Source organism: Orycteropus afer, unplaced genomic scaffold, assembly GCF_000298275.1.
Source record: "Orycteropus afer afer isolate SDZICR_OR568_19922 unplaced genomic scaffold, OryAfe1.0 scaffold00123, whole genome shotgun sequence".
NCBI lineage: Eukaryota > Metazoa > Chordata > Mammalia > Tubulidentata > Orycteropodidae > Orycteropus > Orycteropus afer.
This window is the reverse complement of record NW_006921710.1, coordinates 5,167,246-5,189,035: the sequence shown is the minus strand read 5'-3', so window position 1 is coordinate 5,189,035 and position 21,790 is coordinate 5,167,246. Positions and strand designations below refer to the sequence as shown.

Below are 21,790 nucleotides of genomic sequence, written 5' to 3'. Positions count from 1 at the left end.
CATTGTGACATTTTTGTTTTTATATTTCCTTACTGATTATATGTTGGAGTGACTTGCCCACAATTTTTGTTTTCTTTGTATGTTACCTATACAGGCAGGGTACTGTGCTGTGCTCTTCTATTCACTAGTTGACAGCACTTACACACTCACCACCTGTCTCCTTTCCTTTGTCAGCCTCTCGTCCTTGCCAACCCTGGCACACACAGCCTGTTCTTAGGTCCTGTTTTTGTTCAGGTTTTTCTATTAGTTGGTGCCTAATCCACCTCTGTACAGTTCCTTTCAAAGCTCAGGGTTCCAGGATTATTTTCTGTTGTTATGTTGTTGTTGTTATATGCCGTCGAGTCGGCCCCGACTCATAAAAATTATCTTCTGTATCTCTGTCAATTGGTTTTTCTTTTCTTTGTTGAAGAGGGTCTGTGTCACTTGTCTGCCTATTCCTCCATCTTAACTGGAAGTCCCCAACTGATTTTTGTATGTTTATCTTGTATCCTGCAACTTTGCTTTTTTTTTTTCAATTAATTCTGGTAGTTTTCTTACTAGTCTATTGGTTTTCTGTGTATAGAATTGTATAATCTGCAAATAGGGATCATGACTTCTTTTCTTTTCTTTTAAAATGCATTTTATTGAAATATAATTTATTTACAGTGAAATACACAAAATTAAAGTGACATGGTGTTCTGGTTACCTAGTGCCGCTCTTACAAGAATATACCACAAATGGGATGGCCTTAACAAATAGGAGTTTATTCTTATAATTTGGAGACTTTAAGTCCAAGTTCAAAGTGCCAGGCTCTATGGGCTGGGTGAAAGCCTCTCAACCTTGGGGTTCAGCTCTGCCTCCTGTTCCCAGCCCACTGGAGCTAGAGGCATTTCTTCACTCAGACAGCTGCTGGCTGCTGAAGCTGAGAAGCCCCAAGGTTTACAGGTAAAAAGGCACAGTCCCGATGTTACCAAACCACACGGCAGGCCATTAACTTAAGTTCATTTTAAGTCCTAAGGTCGGCAGAGCATAGCAGGCTGCTCAACAAAGACACAGCTACATGCAAGGTCCAAGCGTGCCATAGGCTAGAAACCATTCCCAAGGCTTCTCCTTAAATACAGGAAGCAGACCACATTCCCTAAGGCAGCTATCCAGCTGCTTGTGGTAGATCTCACCATGGAGTTGATTGTCAGTCTCCTCATGGGGATTAACTACCACCAGCTGCCCAGCCACTCAACCAGCCCCAGCCAAGTTGACATACAAACCGAACTACCACACATGGGTCAATGCATTTTTTTTTTCCCCCAGTGTTCCCTCCCTTCCCCTCCCACCGCTGGCAACCAACAAAGAAAGTTTCCCTCCATATATAAACCTTTCTTTGACCCTCCACAACAACAAACTAATACTATATTTGTCCTTCTGTGATTGACTTATATCACTCAGCATAATGTCCTCTAGGTTCATCCATATTATGCGGCGTTTTGCAGACTCTGCATTATTCTTTAGTGCTGCATAGCATTCCATTATGTGTGTGTACTATTGTTTGGTTATCCACTCTTCCACTATAAATCTTAGAGATAAGTCCCTTGCCAGATATGTAATTATCGGCAAATATGAATTTGTTGCTGTCATTTTTGTTATGTGCTTTTTTGTGGTGTTGACTTATTTGTTCCATATAATTTTCTTTGCTGAGCTTGTTTTGTTTATGAATCATGTTATCACCTCCTTCATTGCTGCTGTTTTAGTATTTGCTGAATATTTATGCTGGTCCTTTTTTTTTTTTTGATGTGAAGGTTTATCATTTTTTTTGAGGTTACTCTGTGATTTATAATTTTCTTCCTAAGTTTAGAACAGTCCATTCTGTCTTGTAGTTGTCTTGACTTCTCTACCATCTAGAAGTTCTATAACGACACAGATTTTTTTCCCTCTTTTTGGTTTGTAGTTGTCCTCATTTGTCAACTGATGTCTCCAGTTCCCTGTTTACAGTCTTGTAGGCTTATTTACTTTGGATACTTCTATAGCTGAGTTGATTTCTACATTATATCATCATGTATGTTAATGGTCAGTTGATGTTGGCTGTTATTGCTTCTCTGTCCAGAGGGCTCGCTTTAGCATTTCTTATAAGGTTGGTCTGGTTTTAACAAATTCCCTTAATTTCTGCTTATCTGGAAATGTCCTAATTTCACCATCATATTTTTGCTGGGTAGATAATCCTTGGTTGGAAATTTTTCTCTTTCAGTGTTCTATATATACCATCCCATTGTCTTCTCGCCTGCAAGGTTTCTGTCAAGAAATCCAAGCTTAGTCCTATTGGTTGCCCCTTGTAGGTAACTTTTTGTTTTTCCCATGCTGCTCTCATGATTCTTTCTTTGTCTTTGGTTTTGGTAAGTTTGATGATGATATGTCTGGGTGTTTTTCTTTTGGGGTCTATCCTGTTTGGAGTTTGTTGGACTTCCTGAATGGATATATTCTCATCTTTTATATCATTTCTGATTTTTCATCTATTTTGTTATTTTGTTCTTGTATTGTCTTTCGAAATTGTTCTAGGGTTTTCTCTGTGTTTTCCTTGATTTGTCTCTCAATTCGTTGAAGATGCCTAGATATAATTCGTTTGAATTCCTTAGCAGGGAGTTCCAATGCTGCATCTTCCTCAGGGATGTGTTTTGAGTCTGTATCCTGGTCCCCTATTTCTCCTGCTTTATCTTGCTTCTTTGTGTGGACTGTGATGGTCTGTTACAGTCTCCGAGGCATTGTGACATTTTTGTGTTTATATTGGTGATTGTATGTTGGAGTGACTTGCCCACAGTTTTCGTTTTCTTCGTATATTATCTACGCAAGCAGGGTACTGTGCTCCTCTGTTTGCTAGTTGACAGCATCTATACACTCACCACCTGTCCCCTTTCCTGTTGTCAGCTTCTGGTATGTCCCTGCCAACCTTGGCAAACAGAGCCTATTCTTAGGTCCTTGGAATCTGAATGAGAATGCTATCACTTTAAAATCCAAAATGTTTGCTACTTGTAAAGATTCAAAATGGCTGCGCCCTTGGTCACTTTAAATATCCAAAGTGGCCTCCAATTTTAAACATTCAAAATGGCTGCACCCTTGGGCACTTTAAATATAAAAAATGGCTGCCACATGTAAACAGTCAAAATGGCTGCACCCTCCAGACAGCGGAAAGTCAACAGCTCAGGTTGTCTCCCTCCTTGTTGTTTCCCTTCCTAGTCATAGGCCACAAGCGCAGTAGTCCCTGCAGCCATTGGTGACCGGGGTTGATCTTTAGGTCAATTCTTAGGTCCTAACACCACTTGGAAATATTCAGGCTGTTGGTCCCATCATAGTAGCTGACAGTCTGCAGCTCCGACTATCTCTGTACTCATTTTTTTTGTTCAGGTTTTTCCACTAGTTGGTGCCTAATCCAGTTCTTCATAGTTCCTTTCAAAGCTTAGGGCTCCAGGATTATCTTCTGTATCTCTGTCAATTGGTTTTTCTTTACTTTGTTGAAGAGGGTCTGTGTTGCTTGTCTGCCTATTCCTCCATCTTACCAGAAGTTGTCATTTAACTTCTCACCAATTTGGATGCCTTTGATTTCCCTTTCTTGCCTTATTGCTCTGGTTAGGACTTCCAATACAGTGTTGAATAGAAGTGATGATAGGGGGCATCCTTGTCAGGTTCCTATTTTCAAAGGGAATGGTTTCAGTCTCTCTCTGTTGAGAATAATGTTGGCTGTTGGTTTTGTGTATGTACCCTTTATTATGTTGAGTAATTTCCCGTCTATTCCTATTTTTCTGAGAATTTTTATTAGGAATGGGTGTTAGATTTTATCAAATGCCTTTTCTGCATCAATGGATATAATCAAGTGGTTCTTTTCCTTTATTTTACTTATGTGATGGGTTACGTTGATTTTCTAATGTTCGAGCATCCTTGCATACCTTGTATATATATTTTGATTTATAGTTGGATTCTATCAGTTGGAATTTTGTCGTGGATTTTTGTGTCTGTATTCATGAGAAATATTGGTCTGTAATTTTCCTTCTTAGTGGTGTCTTTGCCTGTTTTTAAGGATTCTGGTGGCATAATGCCTAAGGCATTTGACTGCTAACCAGAAGGTTGGTGGTTCAAACCCACCAGCCACTCCATGGAAGGACGACTGGGCAATCTACTTGTGTAAAGATTTACTGCCTCACAAACCCAAAAGGGTGTGAATTGGAATCAACTCAATGACAGTGAGTTTGACTTTTTTTGTTTGTTTTTTAGTCTCAGGGTTATGCTTACTTCATATAATGAATTTGGGAATATTCCATCCTTTTCTGTGTTCTAGAATAGTTTGAGTAGAATTGGTGTTGGTTCTTCTGAATGTTTGGTAGAATTGTCCAGTGAAGCTGACTGGGCCAGAACTTTTTTTTGTTGTTGTTGGTAATTTTTTTTAATGACCTGTTCAATTTCTTCTTTTGTTAAAAGTCTGTTCACGTTTTCTACCACTGTCTTTGTTAGTTTAGAGAAGTAGTATGTTTCTAGACATCTGTCCATTTCTTCTAGGTTATCAGATTTGTTGGGAGTACAGTTCTTCATAGTATCCTGATAATATTCTTTTTATTTTGGTTGGTTCTGTTGTGGCGTTGCCCATTTTTTATTTGTGTTATTTATATCTTCTGTTTCTTTTCTTTCATTAAATTTGACAGTGGTTTGTTGATTTTATTAATCTTTTCAAAGAAACAAGTTCTAGTCTTACTGTTTCTGTGTTTTTCTGTCCATTTACTTCTGCTTGAATCTTTCTTTTTTTCTAGTGTTGTAGGCTTTTTTTTTTTTTTTTGCTTTTCCTAATTGTTGGAGATGATGAGTCAAACTATTGATTTTGGTTCTTCTTTTTTGTGTTATGTGCATTTATTGCTATAAATTGCCCTCTGAACATTGCTTTTGCTGTGTCCCAAAGATTTTGGCATATTGTGGTTTCATTCTCATTTTATTCAAGGAATTTAAAAAAAAATTTTTTTGTAATTTGGGTGAAAGTTTCAGAGCAAATTCGTTTTCCATACAGCAATTCACATACACTTTGTCTCGTGACATTTACTGCAGTTTCCCACAGTGCAACAGCTCTGCTCCTACTTCCTCCCCATAGTTAACTCTTCCCAGTGTCCTCCTCTCCCATGCACTCCTACCCCCTGAACTGGTCTCTCCATCTGACATCAGCAATGATAATTCCTGGTTCCATGTCATCTTCTGAATCCATCTTGCATTTCTGGAAGTTCTCTGTCAGTATACTGGTGCAACCGTTTTTCAATTACCTTCAGTCAAATTTTACTTGCATGTGGTATTAGTGATATTTTTTTGACAATTTTCACATTCTGTCTTATCACCTTTCCTTGGAATGGGTACAAGCATGGATCTCTTCCAGTTAGCCAGGTAGCTGTCTCCCAGATTTCTTGGCATAGACGAGTGAGTGCCTCTAATGCAGCATCTGTTTGTTGAAACATCTCAGTGGGTTTTCTGTCAATTCCTGGAGCCTTGTTCTTTGCCAATTCCTTCAGTGCAGATTCTACTTTTTCCTTCAGTACTGTTGGTTCTTGATCATATGCCACCTCCTGAAATGGATGAACATTGACCAGTTCTTTTTGGTACAGTGATTTTATGTATTCCTTCCACCTTCTTTTGATGTTTCCTGCATCATTCATTATTTTGCCCATAGAATCTTTCAGTATTACAATTCAAGGTTTGAATTTTTCCTTCTTTCAGCTTGAGAAATGCCAAGCTTGTTCTTCCCTTTTGGTTTTCTAACTCTAGGTCTTTGCACATTTCATTAATAATAATTAACTTTGTCTTCTTGAGCTAATCTTTGAAATCTTATGTTCAGCTCTTTTATCTTGTCATTTCTTCCATTTGTTTTAGCTACTCTCTGCTCAGGGGGAAGTTTCAGAGTCTCTTCTGACATCCATTTTGGTCTTTTCTTCCTTTCCTGTCTTTTTAATGACCTTTCGCTGTATCCTGTAGCTGTATAATATGTTTGAAAATCAGGAAATGTGAGTGCTCCTACTTTGTTCTTCTCTTTCAGCATTGTTTTAGCTGTTTGAGACTTTTCCATTGGTTTTTCTATTTCTGTAAAGAAGGCTGTTAGAAATTTTATTAGGATTGATGTAAATCTGTAGATAACTTTGGGTAGTATTGATATCTTAACAATATTAAATCTTCCAATTTGTGACCATGGAACATCTTTCCATTTATTTACACCATCTTTAATCTCTTTCAGCAGTTTTATAGTTTTCATTATGTGAGCCCTTCACATCCTTGGTTAGATTTATTTCTAGGTATTTTATTACCTTAGATGCTATTGTAAATGCAATTGTTCCCCTAATTTCTCTTTCATATTTCTCATTGCTGGCATCTAGAAACTCAGCTAGCTGATGGTTGACCTTGAACCCTGCAACTTCACTAAATCGAATTCTTCTGTTAGCTCACAAGTTTTCTTGTGGACTCATTGGGATTTTTTTTTTTTTCGTGTATATATATATATATATATATGTGTGTGTGTGTGTATGTATATATACATATATGTTGTTGTTGTTGTTATGTGCTGTCGAGTTGGCCCCGACGCATAGCGACCCCTCCTTGGGTTTTCGAGGCAGTATCACTACGGAAGTAGATTGCCCAACCTTCCTTCTGAGGAGTGAGGAGTGGCTGGTGGGTTTGAACCGCCAGCCTTCTGGTTAGAAGTCAAGTGCCTTAGGCACTATGCTACCAGAGCTCATGTATGTATGTGTGTGTGTGTGTGTGTGTATGTAGGATCATATCATCTATGAATAGAGATAATTTTACTTCTTCTTTTCTAATCTGGATACTTTTAATTCTTTTTCTCATTTTACTGCTCTGGCTGGAACTTCTAATACATAACTGAGTAGAAGTGATGAGAGCAGGCACCCTTGTCTTGTTCCTAATTTTAAGATGAAAGCTCTCACACTTTCTCCATTAAGTATAATGTTGACTGTTGGCTTTTCATAGATGCCTTGGATCATATTGAAGAATTTCCTTTCTATTCCAATCTTCTTTAGATTTTTTGTCAAGAAAGGGTGTTAACTTTTATCTAATACTATTTTTGCATCCATAGAAATGATCATGTGGTTCTTTTCCTATTCTGTTGATGTGGTGTGTTATGTTGATTGATTTTCTAATGTTGAACCATCCCTGCATTCCTGGAATAAATCTCACTTGGTTATAGTATATAACTCTTTTAATATACTGTTGGATTCTGTTGGCTAGTATGTTGTTCAGCATTTTTCCATCTATATTCATTAGAGATATTGGCCTGTAGTTTTCTTTTCTTGTGGTGTCTTTGTCTGGTTTTGTTACCAGGGTCATGTTTGCTTCGTAGAAGAAACTGGGGGAATATTCCTTCCTTTCCTCTCTTTTGGATGAATTTAAACAGTACTGATGTCAATTTTTCTATAAATGATTTGTTGAATTCTCCATTGAAGCCATCTGGTCCAGGGGTTTGTGTGTGTGTGTGTGTGTGTGTGTGTGTTTGGGAGGTTTTTGAGCATTGATTCTCTCTCTTCATTTGTTACGCGTCTGTTGAGGCTTTCTGTTTCATCTTGAGTCTCTTTGGGTGGGTTGTGTGCTTCTAAGAATTTGTCTATTTCATGTAGATTATCCAGTTTGTTACCAGTTATTCTTAATATGGTGTCATTAATTCTCTTTTATTTCTATCAGGTCAGTTATAGTGTCCTCTTTTTCATTTTTTATTTTGAGTATTTGCATCTTTGTCAACCTAGCTAAAGGTTTGTCAATTTTATTGATCTCTTCAGAGAACTAACTTCTGGTATTATTGATTCTCTATTATTTCTCTGTTTTTGATTTTATTTATTTCTGCGCTGATCTTTGTTATGTCTTTTTTCCTGGTCGGTTTAGGCTTAGTTTGCTCTTTCTAGTTCCTGGAGTTGTCGAGTTGGGCTGTTGATTTGACACCTTCTTTCTTCAAGCAGGCATTTATTGGTATATTTCTCTCTGGGTGCTGCTTTTGCTATGTCCCATAAGTTTTGGTATGTTGTGCTTTCGTTTTCATTTGACTCTAGGAGATTTGTGATTTTTTTCCTTGACTCATTGGTAGTTTAATAGTGTGTTTAATTTTCATATATTTGTATGTTTTTCAAGTTTTTTTTCTGTTATTGATATCTAGCTTTGCTCCATTGTGGTCATGGAAAATGCTTTGCATGGTATCAGTCTTTTTAAATTTATCAAGACTTGCTTTGTGACCTAACATGTGGTCTATCCTAGAGAATGATCTGTGTACCTGGAGTAGAATATATATTGTGTTCTTTTTGGGCAGAGTGTTCTATATATGTCTGTTAAGTCTAGTTGGTTTGTAGTGTCATTCAAGTCCTTTGTTTCCTTGTTTATCTTCTTTCTAGATGTTCTAATACTGAAATTTATGTATAGAAGTCTCCAACTGTTATTGTAGTACTGTCTTTCTCCGTTCAGTTCTTTCAGTGTTTGCTGTATATATTTAGGTGCCCTGATGTTGGGTGAATATATTTGGTTTGGTTTTTGTTAGCAGGATTTTTTCTTAGTGCACGAACAATGATGTTTCTTGCAATTAATGTATCTTACTACTACTACCCACTGCCATCACATTGATTCCAACTCATAGTGACCCCCATTGGGTTTCTGAGGCTGAAATCTTTACGGAAGTAGGATTGCCTCATCTTCTTCCCATGGAGCAGCTGGTGAGTTTGAACCACTGACCTTCTGATTAGCAGCCATACTCACTACACCACCGGAGCTTCTTTAGTACATCTTAGATGTGATGAAATATGGTGGCTATCCTCTTTTTAAAATATGTTACCTGGTTGGTTTAGGTTCACATTTTTATACTTTAGTTTTTTGATTTTTATTTTAAACATCAGACTCCTTAGAACAGTATAACAAGATTACTTTCCAGAATTTTAACAAATTGCTTTTCACACTACACTGAGTGTTTTGCTTTAGGATAGTAGACAAAACAGCTATGAGGCAGCAGCTCAGTCAGCTTCTTAAAATCTAAAAGAGTAAAATTAGCTTTTTTGCTTTCTAATATTTTTCAGGAGCAGTAGAGAACTGTGGACAATTCTGCTTGGAAGGTCAGCTCTGAGAGAACTGGTAAGTGGTGGTATTCTTAAGTGGATTCATAAGGTTTTTTGTGTAGCTTACAAAAAACCTGCCTTCTCTTTGAAGTAGGAAGTACATCCCTCCCCCCGCACCAAAAAAAAAAAAAAAAAAACCTTGATAAAACTTTCATTCCCTACCTCTCTGCTGAAATCAAGCTACACCTTATAGTTTAGCTTCTGAAGTTTTCTAAATCTGCCTTTCTTTGTACCTCAGTTATTCCTTTTATGAAAAATTACCAGTGCTGCTTGATTGGCTGTTGAGGGTAGGGATATACTCTGCTTGCTTTTTCTGTTTGGTCTCCTTTGTGTCATAGAGGCTTAGTTTCTAAGATATTTCCAAGTTTATGGTCATTAAAGATACTCTGAACCTGTGAGGATAAAGTGTTACGATAACAGTTATTACTGTGATAGTTATTATTTTAATTAACATAATGCTATGCCCTTTCTATGTCCTTCACATTTTTAGATATGCCTCTTCTAGCAGTATATTTTAAGAGAAAGAAATTCTGAAAATGTTTTGTACATAAGGTCTGAATGTTAGACACTCAGCTTATTTGTGTCTTAACATTAGAGGAATGGTAAATCAGTTATGAGCTAGCCGCTTGATAGAAATTATGCAACTACTAGAAAGTATGTTTATCAAGATTTTCATAATAACAAGGTTAAATTGTTATGTTACACTGTTAAGCACAGAAAAGCAGGCTACAGAATTCTATATTCAAAATAATTTCAACTGTGAAGAAAAGTACATATTAAAAAGACTCAAAGGAATATGTGGTTTTCAGGGTGATCCTGGAGACTGATTAAAATTGAATTTGTATAATTGCCTTGTTTTTTTTCCAGCATCAAATTGAGGTAGAACTGAATAAACACTGGCAGCGGCTTTTAGATGGGCTTTCTTATTACAAACCTCCCAGGTATGGCTGTTCCATGCATCTGTTATAGGAATTCCCCTGAGGAAGCTGGCATAGATGAAGCTATCCTCATACATGATATTTATGATACTGCTGAGTTATGTAGATCAGAGAGAATACAATTTGATTACCAGTGGAAAAGAATAGGGCAAATTTTTATGTCTGTTGAAAAAAGGGAAAATTTACTCTAGAAATACAGTGTTACAGAATTAAATTATATGCCCCTTGTGTCTGGGCATGTAATTTAATTTGCTAAATATTCAACTAATATTTTTAATATTCATGTGGGGTCTACCATATTTATGTGAGACACTTATGAGCACTGAGTGCTGGGATGTAGTAGTGAATAATGATAATAGCAGCCTACGTTTACTCAATGTTTCCTACAACAACAGCAAACGTATACCAATTATTACTGTAAGCACTTGGCTTATAATAAGTCATTTAATCCTTACAACAACCCTTTGAGATAGGTACTACTTTCCTCTTTGGTGAATATATAGATTTTTTTTTTATTGGACAGTGGAAAATAAGCAATAATAAAGTATAAAGTAGGTAAAAAAGAAGAGAATACAGCTTGTAGAACTAGAAATTTATCTTAATTCCTAGTCTAGATCTCATTCTATTGTACATCACAGTTCCTAGCCACCCTCATTTTTCATCTACTTCTGAACGTTGTTGAACTTATTACATCTTCACTTTCTATTTTCACTCTCTAAAGTTAGTAAAGAACTTCTTTTGTTCATTTGGTAACCCTTCCCCTGTTATTATTTTGAAGTAAATCCTGGACATCATATTATTTTATCTGTAAATACTTTACTTGTACCTAAAACATAAGGACTTTATAAAAAGAAGATAATCACTATATTATCACATTTAGATACTCTTACTATCATTGTTTCCATTTTACAGATGGGGAAACTGAGACACAAAGAGGTTAAGTAACTTGCCCCAGGTCACACAGCTAGTAAGTGGTAGAACCAGGATTTGAACCTGGTAGTCTTACTCCAGTGTCTGTGTTCTTAATCATCATTCTGTGTTGCCTCTTTTAGAATTTATTGACTTTTATTCTAGCCTTTATGTTGTGGATTTTCTGTGAAACATGAGAGTCTCTATTTAAAAAAATAAAAAAAAACAACAAGCTTTAGTTTACAGAATGGAATCTGTGGCATTTAGTTTGTTTTTTTTTAAAGTTCTCTTTGCAACACCATGGGATTTAAAGTGTGACAAACATGTTTTTAACTAAACTCCAGACTTTATTTGAATTTAACCAGTTTTTTATTTAGTGTCCTCTTTCTGTTCAGGATCCAACCTAGAGTACCACATTACATTAATTGTCATTACTCCTTAGTCTCCTCTTAGCTATGAGAGTTTCTTGTTCTTTTCTTGTTTTTTGTGATCTTGACAGGGTTAGGTCTTTTTTAGAATGCTTCAATTTGGATGTGATGTTTTGCTCTTTTATTAGACTGAGGTTATGGGTTTGAGATGAATACACAGAGTTGAAGTACATTCTTAAAGCTTCATATCAGAGAGTACATGATATCTACCTAAAAGAAATCACTGGTGATATTAACCTTGGTCACTTAGTTAAGGTAGTAATTTCCTAAGTTTCTCCTCTGTAAAGTTACTTTTTACCCTGCCTTGCTACTCTGTTTCTTAGGAGCAAGTTACTAAATGTAGCCTATCCTCAGTGTAGAATGGTGCTGGTGGAATTAAATTCCACCTCCTGAAGAGGGTGGTATCTTATGTATGTTATTTGGAATTCTTCTGTAAGATATTTTCTTTCTCCCTCATTTAATTTATTAATTCATTTATTTATATCATATGGTTTCATGTATAGTTATTTTATACTTTGTTCCATCTTTGGCCATTGGGAGCTCTTTCAGATTGGCTTCTATGTCTTTGTGACATGTCCCCGTCCTTTTGTTTTTTGAACACTTATTTTTTGGTGCTATGAGTTGCATCAGACTCTTATCTTGTTTTTTCCCTGCTCCAGACCTAGAATCAGCCATTTCTCCAAGGAGTTCTGATAACTTTTATTGGAGAATGGCATTTAGAAACCAAGATATGGGTGTGGGAGTATTCACTGCTACTAGGGTGTTTAGCTTCTAGGCTCTTTGAGTAGACACAGCTAATATTATATGTATGTATATTAACAGACCTGGTTTTTAAATTTCAACTCAACTTTTTATTAGCTGTGGGATTTTTGGTAAGTTATTTTAATCTAAATGTTAGTAATTCCACTTGTAAAATGGGGATAGTTACATTTCCCTTTCAGGGTAGATGTAAAGTTCAGAAATAAGTAATGTAACTGTATTTCTGTAAATAGTAGATATTGTTATAATAGTTTGTAACATACAGTATATTTATTACTCAAAAATAATCAGTTACATGTTACAAAGTCTGTAGAGGTGATCTTTCTGTGTGTGTGTGTGTGTGTGTGTGTGTATTTTGTAGGGACTGAAAAGGTGGGATAAAAGGTCTGTAGTGAAAATATCTTTCAGTATTTTTATTTTAAGCCCATGAAATATTTATTAAGAATGAAGAAATGATTCATTGTTCTCTTCATAGTCCAAGTTCAGCTGAAAAAGTGAAAGCTAATAAAGATGTAGCTTCACCACTGAAGGAGCTGGGTTTAAGAATCAGTAAGTTTTTGGTGAGTAAAAATTAGCACTGGCTAGTTTATTGCCTATCGCATAGATATACATGGTTTCATTGTTAGTGATTGTTGGTAAAAATTCAGTTTGTTTTGAAGATTGACCTGAGAATTTTGTGTTTCAAAAATACCCTCTGTGGTCTTTAAGTTGCCTAGTTTGTATTTAGAAGCTCTGGTAGCATAGTGCCTAAGGCACTTGACTGCTAACCAGAAGGCTGGAGGTTCAAACCTATCAGCCACTTCTTGGAAGGAAGGTTGGGCAATCTACTTCCGTAGTGATACTGCCTCGAAAACCCAAGGAGGGGTTGCTATGAGTCGGGTCCAACTTGACGGCACATAACAACAACAGTTTGTATTTAATTTTGGAAGCCCAGAGCTTGCCTGCTGCTGTATTAATAATGATCATGAATAAGCACAATTGTTTTTGGCATTATCATATAAATTGCATGTCTGTTTTTCTCCTATTTGAGTTAAAATTTTGTTACATGACATTTTTTAAGAAGAATTTTGTTTATTTGAGTCCTGTGTTTATTCCAGAGGACAAACCTTCAGAATGCTTTTCATTCTGTGTTTGGTTTCTGAGCTGAGGTAGCTGTTCCTTACTTATAACCTTGTGTTTCAGGGTCTTGATGAAGAACAGAGTGTACAGTTACTCCAGTGTTACCTTCAAGAGGATTACAGGGGTACTCGGGACTCACTGAAGGTTTGTGGTTACTGTGCCCAGCTTGTTTCTGCTGCCTTTGTCCTTTTCCTTGTTGGGTTTAGATTTTTGCTCCAGGGTTTTGCTACCAGTTCTTTGCAATAGAGGTCAGTAAAAAGAAATACCATTGTCAGGAAAGACTTTCTGAAGGCTTATAAAAAACATCTACTTTAAGTTGAGATCTGTCCTTAGACTTGGAGGAGTGGAGAGGTCAAAGATAGACATGTAAATCATAGAATCTTGATAGCAGAGCTGAAAAGGACTTTGGAAACCTTCTAGCCTGCCCACCCCTTCATTTTAAATGTGAAGAAATTGAGGCCAAAGGCGAAGAAGGAGCTTTAAGTTTTGATATACTTAGCTATGATAGGTTTCCAGAAATGAATGGTAGTTATAATCTTGAGGGGTGAGAGAAAGATATGTACCTTTTTCTTTGTGAATTGAGTTTTGCCTGTAAGGTGGTTTCTTGACTACTTTGTTTTCCTTCAGACAGTACTGCAAGATGAGAGGCAGAGCCAGGCCTTGATTCTGAAGGTCAGTAGTGGTTACTCTTCTCATTCTTTTATGTAAAATTGGGCAACAGCTTCTCAATCTTGTTCTCCCTGAGCATTGTTGACCTTTGACTCTTACGTTGGGTAAGCATTGAGGTCTTAAGATGTATCTTAACTCATTTATGAAACAAGAAGCTTTTTTTCTACTGAAGCAAGCTTAGGAGTCTTTCCAGAGGACATTCTTCAGTCATTGGTGGTGAGAATTGGTTTCATGGATATTTTTCTCCAGATCTAAATCTAATAGGATTAATTTCTATTTCTTTACTCCTGCATCCCTTCCTTCTTCCACCACCAGTGACAGTTTCACTTAGAATCTCATTTTAAAATGGAATTTTACCATGGCTTCTAAAGTAATTTCCCATTTGGTGTTTAGTGAAAATAAAATACTTTAGTTATAGGACATGTATCATTGGTATTTTATATTTGTTTTCATATATTTGGCCTGTCAGCTTATAGCATTGTATGTTATTTGAATGCTCTGACTGAGAAATGATGATAGGAAACTTGTTTATGTTACTAAATAAGAATTACTTTTATTTTACGTGATTTATTTGGCATCTTGGCTTATGATGGTCTTTTAATTTCTTTTGGAGTAACTCAGTGTGTATCCATTTCTATCATTGCTCATACAAACCTAGTTTTTCACTTTTTTTTTTAATTGTGATTTGAGTGAAAGTTTACAGAGCAAATTCACTTTCCATACAGCAATTCACTTTGTCTCATAACATTGACTACATTTACCCCAGTGCAACAGCTCCACTCCCACTTCTTCCCCATAGTTACCTCTGAGCTATGTCCTTGTGCATACACAGCCCTTCTGTTCTTCCATGATGGTTCTCTCCAAGGAGTATATCTACCTAGTGTAAATGTTTGCCTCATATGCCTGTCTTTTTTTTTTTTTTTTTGGCTCGAAGCCACAGGAGTGGGTTCAGGTTCAGTTCCAGACCTGAAGGGTAGCTAGGGCCATTGTCTCAGTGGTTCTGTCAGGCTCTATAAGACCAGAAATCCTGGTACCTTTTTTTTTTTCCCCAAATGATTTTGAGTTTTGTTCCACATTATTCCCGCACTCTATCCAGGATCTCCTACAGAGATTCCCCTTCAAGTCGTTGACAGTGGTAGCCGGGCACCATCTAGTTCTTCTGCTCTCATACTCATATAGGCTGAGGATGGCATGGTGTATCAGTCCCTTGGATTAATTGTTTCCATGAATCTTTGATTTTCTTCATTCTTCTTTGGTCTGGACGAGGAGAGACCCATTGTTGCATCTAGATGGCTGTTTGCAAGCTTTGAAGATCCTAGTTGCTACTTGCCAAAGTAGGAGGTGGAACAATGTTTTGTGTAGTGTGTTACGTCAGTTGAGCTTGATGTTCCCTGCAACTATGGTCTTGAGCCTGCAGGTTCAACTACTCGCTCCCTCTGGGTAGCTGGCTGTGGCCAAGAAGTGACTACAGCCTTGTCCCTTGTCAGCTCAGCTCTACTGTATACCTGGGAATTCTTAAGAACATACAGATACACTTGTAGAAAAATTGTCTGCCACCCCTATACGTGGTCTTGGGCACACTCCCTGCTGCATTGACATACCTAATAATTTAGCCTGTCTACCCATTGTTTTTCACATCTTTAAGTGATTTCTTCATCAGCGGACTTAAATTTGAGTGTCTTCTGTGTAAGGATACATAGCAAATTTTGAATCTTCTGGTTTTTCCCAGATTGCAGATTATTACTATGAAGAAAGAACCTATATTCTTCGTTGTGTCTTACACCTTCTTACTTATTTCCAAGATGAAAGACACCCCTACAGGGTAAGCCCATTTAGGATTCTTGCCTCTCTGTTCTGAATCATTCAGCCCTTTTTAATAATTCTATATTATTCATATGTGACTATTTACATTTTACTCTAGGTATAATTTACTCTTGATTTTTTTTTTTAAGGTCGAATATGCAGATTGTGTTGATAAATTAGAGAAGGAGCTAGTTTCGAAATATAGACAGCAATTTGAAGAGCTTTATAAAACTGAAGCACCAACATGGGAGACACATGGAAACCTCATGGTATGTGGTATTATGCCCTCCTAAAATTCTTAGGGGTGAGGACTATAGAACATAATAGGAAATATAGAAGTAGATCCAAATACTGATAGAAAATGAATATATGATAAAGGTCATATTTCAGATCAGTGGTGAAAAGTTGTATTATTCAATAAATGATGTTAGAACTACTGGGTAGCCATCTGGAATGAAATTAGGCTGTATCTCTAATTCATACTTTCTACTAAAATAAAATTTAGATATATTGATGATTTAAATTAAAAACAAATCAAAAACAATTCTCAAAGCATTAAAGGGAAATATTGGGGGTTTTGATTAGAGAAATCCTTTTTAAGTAAACCTCAGAAGCCATGTTGTTGTTGTTAGGTGTCATCTAGTCATCTCCAACTCAGTGACCCTATGTACAGCACAACAAAATACTGCCCATTAGTGCGCCAGCCTCACAGTCCTTCCTATACCTGAGCCCATCATTGCAGCCACTCTGTCGGTCCATCATGTTCAGGGCCTTCGCCTTTGTTTGCTGACCTTGTACTTTACCAAGCATAATAACTCTTTTCCAGGAAGTGGTCCCTTCTGACAATATGACCAAAGTAGGTGAGATGAAGTCTGACCGTTCTTGCTTCCAAGGAACATTCTGTCTGCACTTCCTCCAGGACAGATTTGTTCATTCTTTTGGCAGCCCATGGTGCTTTTGGAAGCCATAAAAGAAAAAAAAAGATAAATCCAGCAATATCACATAAAAAACCTTTGCAAAACAAAGCCCCCCAAGTAATATTATAAACAAAGTCAAAAGATACACTCATATCAGAAAGGATTGATAACCCTAAAATATAAAGAACTCCTAAAAATCAATTAGTAAAAGACCAATAATCCCATAGAAAAATGGGCAAAAGCATTGAACAGATTGATGTAATAATACTCCTGTTGAAGGGATGGGAAAATGGGTTCTCTCATACTTTGCTATAAAAATGTAAATTGATAAAACTTGTAATAGAAAATATGACAGTATCTAAAAATTGAAAAAGCACATCTTTTGACCTAGTAGTTCCACTTTAGGAATTTATCCTACAAATATATTCATACTAATGTAAAATGACTTATTTAAATGACAGACCTATAGCATTTCCCCCCTAGCTTTATTGAAGTATAATTTACATCCAAAATTAATGTAAGTGTATAGTTTGATGAGTTTTGGCAGTTGTATATACAGTTACATGCAGTAAACATCAGCATGATCAATAGAACATTTCTATCACCCTAGTAAGTTCCCTCTTGTGCCTTTGTAATCAGTCTCTGATCTCTGCCTCAAGCAACCATTTGTTTTCTGTCACTATAATTTTACTTTTTCTAGCTTTTCATATAATTAGAACCACATAGTATGTAGTCATTTCTGTTTGTTGTCTTTCACTGAGGTTAATATTTTTGAGATTCATTCATGTTGTAGTGTATAACAGTACTTCATTCCTTTTTATGGTTAATTAATTTTCCATTCTATGGATTTATCACAATTTGTTTATATATTATTCATCAGTTGATGGACATTTGAGTTGTTTCCTTTTTTTTTTTTTTTTGCTATTATGAATAATGACCTTTGAAGATTAGTGTACAAGCTTTTGTAAACAAAGGTTTTCTTTTATTTCTGTATCTTCATTTTTTTCTACTCTTTAATATTACTACATTTTATCTTTCTCTGATTTCTTAAGGTAAAAACTTAATTTTAGATCTTCTTTTCTAATAAATAAAGGAGCTCTGGTGGTGGAGTGCCTAAGGTATTTGGCCAGAAGGTTGGTGGTTCAAACCCACCAGCCACTCCACGGAAGGAAGAATGAGCCAATCTACTTCTGTAAAGATTTACTGCCTCAGAAACTCAAAGGGGTCGCTGTGAGTCGGAATCGACTCGATGGCAGTGAGTTTAGTTTTTTTTTATTTTTGGTTTTCTAATAACTACAAATTTTGTTTTAAACATTACTCTTACCTGTATCCCACAAATTTTTATATATTATCATTCAGTTCAGAATATTTTCTAATTTCCCTTGTGATTGGTTCTGATCCATGAATTATTTAGAACTGTGCTGTTTAATTTCAGCATTTGACATTTTCTTAAATAGCTTATTGTTGCCGATTTTTAGTTTGATTCCGGTTATGGTCAGAAAACATACTCTAATTTCACTCTTTTAAAATTTACTATCCATGGTTTATGGCTCAACATGTTATGTATCTTGGTAACTCTACCATGTACACTTGAAAAAATTAATATTTGACATAGTTCTATGGTGGTCTTTACTGTGAGACTTGTCAGTGTTGTTCAGATCATCAGTGTCTGCATTATTTTTTATTTCATTGTTTTATCAGTCATGTGGCATTGATTTCAATAGCAAAACATTGGTATTTACCTAAATGAATATCCATAAAATTGGGCTTATTAAAACAAATTACAGCATTTTCATGCAGCGGAATATGATGTAGAATTAGAAATAATAAGGGATCTGGTTGCATCATTTATGGTGTATCCTATCCATGCACTAAATTATTATGCAGCTATAAAAAGAATAAAAAATAAGGAATTCTTTATGTACTGTTAGTTATAGGAAACAGTCTTTAAGATGTATTGTCAAGTGAAAAAAGCAAGATGCAGAATAGTGTGTGCAATTTATTATTTGGTTTAGAAATGTGTAGATAGGAAGGAAGGAAGAATGAATATGTTTTTAAATCAAATTTTATTTCCTTTTGTTTTTTCTTCATTGGTTGTGCAGACTGAGCGCCAAGTATCTCGCTGGTTTGTTCAGTGCCTTCGGGAACAGTCCATGCTGCTGGAAATTATTTTTCTTCATTATGCTTACTTTGAGATGTCACCTAGTGACCTACTGGTATTAACTAAGATGTTTAAAGAGCAAGGATTTGGTAGTAGACAGACGAATCGACACCTGGTGGATGAGACCATGGATCCTTTTGTGGATCGGATTGGGTAAGTCTGAATTGAAGGTTAGTAAGTCAGAGTGAAAGAACTTCAGCCATACTGACTGGCCACATTAGTGGGTGGGGAAGTAAACGGGTGTACTGCCATGTTTCAGCTCATACATGGAGTACAGCCTGGGATTGAGAGGGACATGTTCTTATCTCAAAATAGGTATATTATATTCTGCTCTTTTACTATCTTTATCTAAAGGGTTCTTCCATTCATTCCACAATAATTTATTGAGCAGCTATTGGAGGCCACTGCAAATGATGATGACATAGTGATTGATGAGCAAGGCACATGTGCTCTTTGCCCTCTTTGGGGTCATAGTCTCTAGAATTTGGGGGCCTATTCTTTCTGTTTAAAGAGCCCTGGTGGCACAATGGTGAAAGTGCTTGGCTGCTAACTGAAAGGTTGATAGTTTTAACCTACCAGCTCCTCTGCAGGAGAAAAATAATGCAGTCTGCTTCCGTAAAGATTTCAGCCTTGGAAACTCTATGGGGCAGTTCTGCCCTGTCCAGTAGTGTTGCTGTGAGTTGGAAATGACTTAACAGCAGTGGGCTTGGTTTTTGGTTTGGTCTGTCTGTGAGAAAAAATATGCACATGAGAAGTGAGACAGTTAACCTGGGTCAGGTATAATTGGTGGCTGTAGAAACCGTTAGTATTAGATCTGTGCTGCCCAATATGGTAGGCACAAGCCACATGTGACTGTTGAGCACTTCAGTTGTGGCTGCTTTGAATTAAGATGTGCTAGAAGTTTAAAATACATGTTGGATTTCAAAGACTTAGTACAGAAAAAGAAAAAAGTAAAAATATTTCAATAATTTTGGTATTTAAGTGCCTTACTTTCCAGTGAGGTGCAGAGCAGCATATATGACACTGTGATACTGTTTTTCTTTTGTAGCTACTTCAGTGCCCTCATCCTGGTGGAAGGCATGGATATTGAGTCCTTGCACAAGTGTGCTTTGGATGACAGAAGAGAACTGCACCAGTTTGCCCAGGATGGGCTTATTTGTCAGGTGAATTTGGAGCAGCCTTTTTGCTTTTGGCAATAATTAATAGTTAGTAGTATATTTTTAAGGGGCTCTGGTGGCACAGTGCCTAAGGCATTTGACTGCTAACCAGAAAGTTGGCAGTTCAAACCCACCAGCTGCTCCATGGAAGGAAGATGAAGCAGGCTACTTCCAAGATTTACCACCTTGGAAACCGACAGGGGGTCTCTATGAGTCGGAATCAACTTGATGGCAGTGGGTTTGGATTTTTGGTTTTAATATGTTTTTAACCAGTTGGCTGTGTAAAGTTTAGGAATTTGAGGGTCTACACTGTTAAGCAGTTAGTTGAATCTGAAAGAAATCTCAGATTTGTCAGTCAATCATCTACAGAGGTGATAGTTTAATCTGTGAGAGCAAGTGAAGTCACTTATGGCGATGGTGCAAGGACAAAAAAGTCCCAAGGACAGAACCTTCAGGATTGTCTGCCTATATGAGGCCTGTGAAAGAAGAGGAGAGAGGAGGAACACTGACATAAGATAGGCAGAAAGATACAAAATGAAGAGATAATCATGGAAAGTTCAGAAAGGATCAGGATAAAATTTCCAGAGTCTTTCATTTGATCTTATATTTTATAGTCTTTAGAGTCTTAGTTTAAAATCAGGGGAAAAAGTTGTGGTTAAAAGGAAGAAGACTTTATTATTGTGGTTGTTGGGATTTTGAGAAGAGTAAAATGTCAGAATGGGAGAGAGAGGCCACTAGAGATGAATGAAAAGCTTATTGAGCATGGTGAAGAATCTTGTTGAGGATTAGTGACGTACTTGGTATTCTCTTTCTCATTAGGATTTGGACCGTTTGATGTTGACCTTTGGGGATATTCCACATCATGCCCCAGTGCTTTTGGCCTGGGCTCTCCTCCGTCACACCCTGAACCCAGAAGAGACAAGCAGTGTTGTCCGGAAGATGGGTGGTACAGCCATCCAGCTCAATGTATTTCAGTACTTGACCCGGCTGCTCCGGTCACTTGCCTGTGGGGGAAATAATGTGAGTCTAACATGTTGGTGTCAGTATGAGAATGGGCAAAGAGTAGGCAGAGCCCCATTAATGAACCATGATAGTTGTGGTAATTGTAATAGTGATGTGGATAATGTAATAACTGTCCTTTATGGAGCATTTGCTATGACCAGATACTGCACTTAACACTTTCTATACATTATTTATTCCTTATAACACTTCCCCCCCCCCCAGTTGTGATAAAATATACATAGGCAGTCCCTCACTTAATAAGGGGTTCTGTTCTGGCAATGGTTCTGACTGTAGATCAAATAACTCTCTCTCTCTCTCTTTTTTTTTTTTTTAAAAGTTTTCATTATTATTGCCTTTTCTTACTGATATTTCTATAAATTCAATCTTTACTTGTCTTTGGGGGTTGGAAACATTACATATATACATCTATGAGTGAATATCTGAGAATGGTAATGTCAGTAAATTACTTGGTAAAACATTGTAAATTGTACATATTACTAATGATAATGTGTTGCAAAAAAAAACACCCCAGGTCATTACAAAGGCATGTCATTGTAACTTGAAAATCGTAAGTCAAGGAAAATTATGAGAATTTTAAATCTCTTCCTGTTTGTTTGCTGGAACTATATTATAACAAAAAATTTGCCATTTTAATCATTTTTAAGTGTTCAATTTAATGACGTTAATTACATTCACTATGTTGTACAACCATCACTACTAGCTATTTAAAATGTTTTTATCCGTTTATATATTGGAGGACATTTTCTTTGTTGGTTACCAGGGGTGGGAGGGAAGGGGAGGGAATGCTGTTAGATAGATAGAGATAAATATTGATTTGGGTG

General features: G+C 36.6%; 1 protein-coding gene across 1 annotated transcript in view; it reads left to right on the top strand.

Moving 5' to 3' along the window:
• Positions 1 to 21,790, top strand: part of NUP188 (nucleoporin 188) — a 60,190-nt gene that overhangs the window by 9,045 nt on the left and 29,355 nt on the right. Inside the window, exons 2-11 of the mRNA XM_042781453.1 lie at positions 9,048 to 9,102; positions 9,954 to 10,027; positions 12,596 to 12,680; positions 13,303 to 13,383; positions 13,867 to 13,911; positions 15,638 to 15,730; positions 15,861 to 15,980; positions 18,731 to 18,942; positions 19,838 to 19,952; positions 20,766 to 20,966. Of these exons, the coding sequence (XP_042637387.1) occupies positions 9,048 to 9,102; positions 9,954 to 10,027; positions 12,596 to 12,680; positions 13,303 to 13,383; positions 13,867 to 13,911; positions 15,638 to 15,730; positions 15,861 to 15,980; positions 18,731 to 18,942; positions 19,838 to 19,952; positions 20,766 to 20,966 (1,081 nt within the window). The remainder of the gene's footprint in view (positions 1 to 9,047; positions 9,103 to 9,953; positions 10,028 to 12,595; positions 12,681 to 13,302; positions 13,384 to 13,866; positions 13,912 to 15,637; positions 15,731 to 15,860; positions 15,981 to 18,730; positions 18,943 to 19,837; positions 19,953 to 20,765; positions 20,967 to 21,790) is intronic.